This window comes from Ylistrum balloti, unplaced genomic scaffold, assembly GCF_031769215.1.
Source record: "Ylistrum balloti isolate Yb309-2 unplaced genomic scaffold, AGI_CSIRO_Ybal_v1 Utg373086, whole genome shotgun sequence".
Lineage (NCBI taxonomy): Eukaryota > Metazoa > Mollusca > Bivalvia > Pectinida > Pectinidae > Ylistrum > Ylistrum balloti.
In genome coordinates, this window is record NW_026783200.1 from 51,707 (window position 1) to 57,706 (window position 6,000).

Consider the following 6,000-nt stretch of genomic DNA (forward strand, 5'->3'; position numbering starts at 1 on the left):
AAGAATAATAAGACCAGAAGTTGGGAAAGAGTAACTGTCTTCTGCTTCATCGACGACATTTGCCAAAATGAACCAGCAGGCAAACTAACAAGAACATTTCACAAAGAAATACAATATTTCTCTTTAGAAACCATACGTGAAGAGTTTAACGTGATAATTGGAACAGGCCTTCGAATATCGATTCAAATGCGGCACGTAAACACTGTAGGTTGGGGATACAGGAAGCTGTAATCAATAAATGAAATGTTCACAATAGAGAAATGGAAATCATTATGTTTTCATATAGCTTGTTTAAAAGCATCCATGATGTTATATCCGAGGGACGTGGTCAATAAGCATCTTGCTATTTCAAGAGAAGACGTTATCGATAAATCTGAAAATGGGATGAAACAACTTTTCAAATGTCAGCCAAGAGAGGACACAATAAGATGTCATAGCTATGCTTATAAATTACTGGAAAATCGAACCAAACACGAGAAACCAGAAACTCGGTTAATTTTCATAATTTCGTCCTCCGTATTTTGCTGTTTTCATTCGGAAGTATTTTTCTCGAAATTTGCTTCAGTATAGTTCACAACTGGCGTTCATCTTTCTTGCAACAGAAATCTCTCATAACAGTAGAATCATACAATCAATTAAACTGCATCATAAAGCTGTTTCGTCCTTCGAGGACTCGTCAGTGATGCTACGAGCCTGAATAAATTTGAAAATCCAAAGTGATCAATCAATATATAAACGGGGAGGTGCAGCAGTCATATTGTTAAGTAATTTTCGTAATTTTTATATATCCGATAATTTTAGACCAATATCAAGTAAATATGTAAATTCTGAACCGTACCGTACTCGAATGGTACGATAAAACCTCGAGAACTTAAAGTCATCCTGCAGTGTCTACCACCTGCTATCAGAATAATTATGAGAATCAGATAATTATGAGATAGTTTTGTGACAGGGTACCGGAAAATGTTACCATTCTTGTCTAAAATTAACTTCATGCAAACATACATAGGTTCCATTGTCGTAGTTGAAAAAAGTATTTTGCATGTCTGGGTATATGAAAAAATATCTTTGAAATCTTTCTTGAATTTCCCTTTCATATGGGAGGAAAGCGACTTCAAAACTGTTACATTTTAAACATAAATATGTCTCCAAACTGTTCCACTCTCTCCATGGCGTTTTAAATCCCTGCTATGGAAATGTTTTAGATAAGATGAGTTTTATTGTCATATTTGTGGGAAAACACTTTTTCAGAGGTAAAAATAGCAATTACATGTGCGGGTTTATGAAAATGATAAACCACCTTTGACATCTTTCTTGATTTTCCATTTTGTATGAGAGGGAAGCGACTTCAAGTCTGTTACAGTGGTATGAAAATTAGTTTTCAATAGTAAATTTGGAATCATCCTAGCTCCACAGATATAATTCCACTAGTAAGTCATAACGTTATGACTGGTTTGAGACGTCACTTCATTGTCAGACCCTCCCAAATCTCATGAAATGATTACCTCACCCCAAAATATTAATTTCAATTTTACTAGTTATGATCTTGCATTTGCTGTAATGAATCTTAGGTAATAAAGATTATAATTACGACTTTTTTTACAGAATGTACAACAGGAAAATACGGGGATGGGTGTGCTATTGATTGCCCTATGAACTGTAAAGACAGCATGTGTCATCGGAAAACGGGACTTTGTTATGGTAAGTTGTTAATGTTTCATTTCGATGCGTGATCTTAAATTCACCTCGCTAATTTTGAAGACAAATGTGTTACAGTGAACTTACTAGCGCTTACATCTGTTTGTAGGCTATGTAAAAGGGGGTTTATGGTGAGCATGGACGGGCTGGGCAAAGAGGCCGATGGAATGTCTGGGGTCTTGATGGATCTTTATTTGATTCAGTATTGCGATTACCTTGTCAACTATTACCACTTCAATTTCATTTTGTAACTGATAGTACACTGGGTAACGTACAGTCTTTTGATTCCAGCATTACCACTGACCGTTCCTTTTGTAACTGATAGCACACTTTTGATATCAGCAACCATAGTCAGTTTATTCGATTGGAGATAAAAAAAATTAATAGTTTGCAGTTCTACGTCCCCGCAACATCCAGAATTATAGTCAGAAATAAAATTATAATTGGGTCACTAATTGACACTTCATAACGCCACCATATTGTAATATCATAGCCTTCATACTTCCTGTGAAAGGTTCCCATTCAGTCACATAATATTGACTAACAAGTCCTTGTATATTCCATCCAATGTTTAACCACAATCTCTCAGCGATTTAACCAAACAGGTCACACCGACTTCACTTAAAATGTATAATACAGCTGTTTTATTTTCCTTGGTGTCGTCAAGCGACGGGAACAGATGTTGTCACGTGAGGATATACACTGACCAAATGATTGAATACGTTGCATAATTTTTAAAAATCATTGATTTCTAAAACAAGGCAAGTGAAACAATGCTACAGATATATAGTGACAGTTTATTTATCGAATACAAAATATTCATGTATTATTCCTTCTTGAAAAAATTACTTGTAGATTGTATTATTGGAACGTATGGTGCAACATGTTCCTTAACGTGCCCTGTGACATGTAAAGATTTCGTGTGCGATCAACAAACTGGCCAATGCTTGGGTAAATAAAACACTATACAATTGTAGAAAACAGGATAAAATGTAACGCAAAATTTATTCACATGCATGGATTGGTGTATGTTATTTGACGTTGATGTATGTTCACGTGATTATCTGTAGCAAATTTTAGATAAAGGAGAAAACAACATCACGATAAAAGTATATCATATTTAACGTAAAACAATATGTCATATCTCATATTAGCGCATGTTACAAGTGTAACATCTTCAAATAATTAAGTCATCATACGCTTGTGTGCAGAATGTTATCCGGGAAAGTATGGAGTCGTGTGTGGTGCAGATTGTCCGGACACTTGTACTGACAACACGTGTAACAAGGATGACGGTCATTGCATTAGCGCTGGTAAGTGAAACCAAGTGAATAATTGTGTGTGTACTGATACGATAAGGAAGCAAGGTCCTTATTGATTAAGTTCCAGTTGTAACACACTACCTTTCACCTAGGATCCCGGAGTTCGATTACCGGAACTGACGTGAAAATGTATGATTTTCCCCAAGTACTCCAGTTTCTTCCTACAGTAAGACCTCTCGCGTGCTTCCATCTTGACCAACAAGAGTGATTGATATTGGATTCAAGCTGGTTTATTAATTACTATGAAATAAATAAGGTTTAATATCATGATACTTTTATTAACATAACCAATTTGACGCACTATTTCTTATTGTATTACCGAACATTAGATTACCAGAACATATTCAAATGACTTTGTACAGTATTTTGACAAATTAATATTTGCATTTTTGATCTTGTGAGGTTTCACATGGTGGAGTGAGTTAATTCTTTCTTGTGAACTATTCAAATCGCCCTACATCCGTGGTCTGTTGGTAGTCTGTCTATTCATAAGCAAAATTTGCTATTGCTAATTCTTGAGAAGTCCTCAATAGGCCTTGGTCTTTAGTTGTGCCTGTTAGATTTTGGGGCTGATCAGCAGTACGCAATGACCTACAGGCGACTTTTAAAATGAAAGATTGTTATCGCTATTTCTCAGGAAGTGCTGAATTGATCATACTAAAATTTCCTCTGTGTCACTTGTTGTGCTTGTCTGTTTTTATGCCTGATCAGAAGGCGAAATGGCGAAAAGAAGGCCATCTTGGATTTTTACTATGAACTATTGTTATCGTTGTTCCTTCAGAAGATTTTAGCAAGGAAGGTTTGTTATCGCCATTTGATGAGATCTTACATGATGGCCTTTCCTAAATTCTATATATATATATATGGACCCCCCATCCCATAGTTGTGCACTTTCAATTTTGAGACAGATTAGGAAAACAAAATAACTTAAAGTAAGGCACCTTTGATTTTGGAACTATAAGTGTGTTACTGCAATTTCTTGCTCAAGGTTTCTCTCAGATTTTATATGTAAATCAATTGATTCCTTTCCGTCTTATTACTGTGTCCTCTTGGTTTTGCGACGGATTAGAAAGGCAAAAATGCCTGACCGGCAATTATCTTTGACAATTATACTATAGATTAATATCGCTTTTTCTAAATGGAATTGAAATATTTATCTAACTAAAAGCAAAAACGGAGGGAAAATGAAAATATCTAACGGTATAGAACAAATAAAGATCAAAAAGTGGTAGGTACTGATTTCATCTTAATCGGACTGAATTCATTAGTTTATATAACATTTCCTAAACTTCTGGTCTAGATCCTTCAGATTCTAATCCTATTCTTGAGTGCATTGTCACTTTTAATTTCTTTAATCATTGTATGCATTGTCACGATATACGCACATATTGAATAGGCTTTAAATTGTAGAATTTCGACTTAGATACAAAAGCACTGTCATAGAAAAATCCAACGTTGATAATTAATAGTTATTAACTTGACATAACCTGCCAAGATTTGGTTTAGACGAAATGGTGATTTCTACATATAAATATGTCAATATATCTACATTACACTAATTAACAATATCATATTTAATAACGCACGGATTATGATGTTGCATTTCAGCCGATGCTAAGCTGATCATAATGGCTGTCCTTTGCGGTCTACTGATTGCTGTGGTCATCACAACGGTTATATGTCTACTTCGGTAAGTAACATAACGACAACATCAATAGCAACAATAGGAAAGTCAGAGTAAAATGTTGAATTTAAAACAAGCTTGAACTTAACATTTTTCATTTGGAAACAAACGGAATAAGAGTTCATCAAACATATCAATTTTTATTGTATTGATGTATTAAACAAATGAAATTGCATAACAAATTTGCGTTAAGAACGACGATCCATAAGTTATTGAAATATGTTAAATATATACATTGGATAGTTAGGTATCCCAATAGAGAAATGACAAGATTAAGGCGCTTGAAATGTCTGTGAAATGTCTCTGGATGCTGATAGGGAACTGTGAAAATATTTCTCGGTCATTGGTTGGTATCTGACTTTGCATTTTCAAAAGCTTGAAACACATGATAATGATAAATATAAAATCTAATTGATCGATTTGCATGGGTTCAATAGTGTTTCCTCTTATCGACAATTATCAATTTTTCTATTATACAGTTTACACAGAAGAAATGAAATCAGAAAAAAGTCACCAGATCAGGATAAAGGTGAGGAAGAAAGACAAAATACACCTTTTTAAGTGTAAACTAATACAAACTGACAGAAATGTTTTAGAATACATTTTCATTTGGTATTTATTCATTAGATGTTACTCTCAAAATCCATGAATAAAGTAATTTGAGTGTCTGTCATTTGTCTATCTTTCACACTTTGATTTTAATGTTACAGAATCACCCGTTCCAGATCCAAACTATACGTCTCTTTCCAATGAACAGGGAGAAGCGCCTCACATCTATGAAATGATCGTCAAATAATTGGACTGTCACATTCATACAACCGACTGCCATTTCAGATTTATATTGCACAACTCAATTCTTCTACACCATGTTAATACCTGATGTTTGTAGCAATGCAAAATTCAAGGCAGAGATTTAGTGTCAAGAGCTTAATACATTACATCTTGCTAAATGATCTATTCATTACGTTTGACTTTGCCGTTTACAATGCATCCTAGACAATCTACGGCTTCAGTCTACTGTTTATTGTGTACCGTTGATATCTTAAGTTCACAGAAATTACATATCATCCTCAACGTCTTACATCCTTACAATCAAACAGACCTTAAAACGTTATGCTTTACTTTTTTCATCTTATTATCATGTAAATTTCTTATTAGCATTCCGCTTGTTTGTTTATCAGCGTATTGATATAGAATGTTCATTGTTTACATTTATATATTCCTATGATTTCTCAATGTCCACAGCGTCTGATGACTATCTAGCATGTTCGCTACATTAGGCTTATGTTTGTTTTA

At 34.3% G+C, this 6,000-nt stretch overlaps 1 protein-coding gene across 1 annotated transcript in view; it reads left to right on the plus strand.

Moving 5' to 3' along the window:
- Positions 1-5,500, plus strand: part of LOC132564864 (multiple epidermal growth factor-like domains protein 11) — a 29,832-nt gene extending 24,332 nt beyond the window's left edge. Inside the window, exons 11-16 of the mRNA XM_060229481.1 lie at positions 1,606-1,701; positions 2,554-2,649; positions 2,910-3,011; positions 4,629-4,710; positions 5,184-5,233; positions 5,415-5,500. Of these exons, the coding sequence (XP_060085464.1) occupies positions 1,606-1,701; positions 2,554-2,649; positions 2,910-3,011; positions 4,629-4,710; positions 5,184-5,233; positions 5,415-5,500 (512 nt within the window). The remainder of the gene's footprint in view (positions 1-1,605; positions 1,702-2,553; positions 2,650-2,909; positions 3,012-4,628; positions 4,711-5,183; positions 5,234-5,414) is intronic.
- Positions 5,501-6,000: the final 500 nt, after the last annotated feature.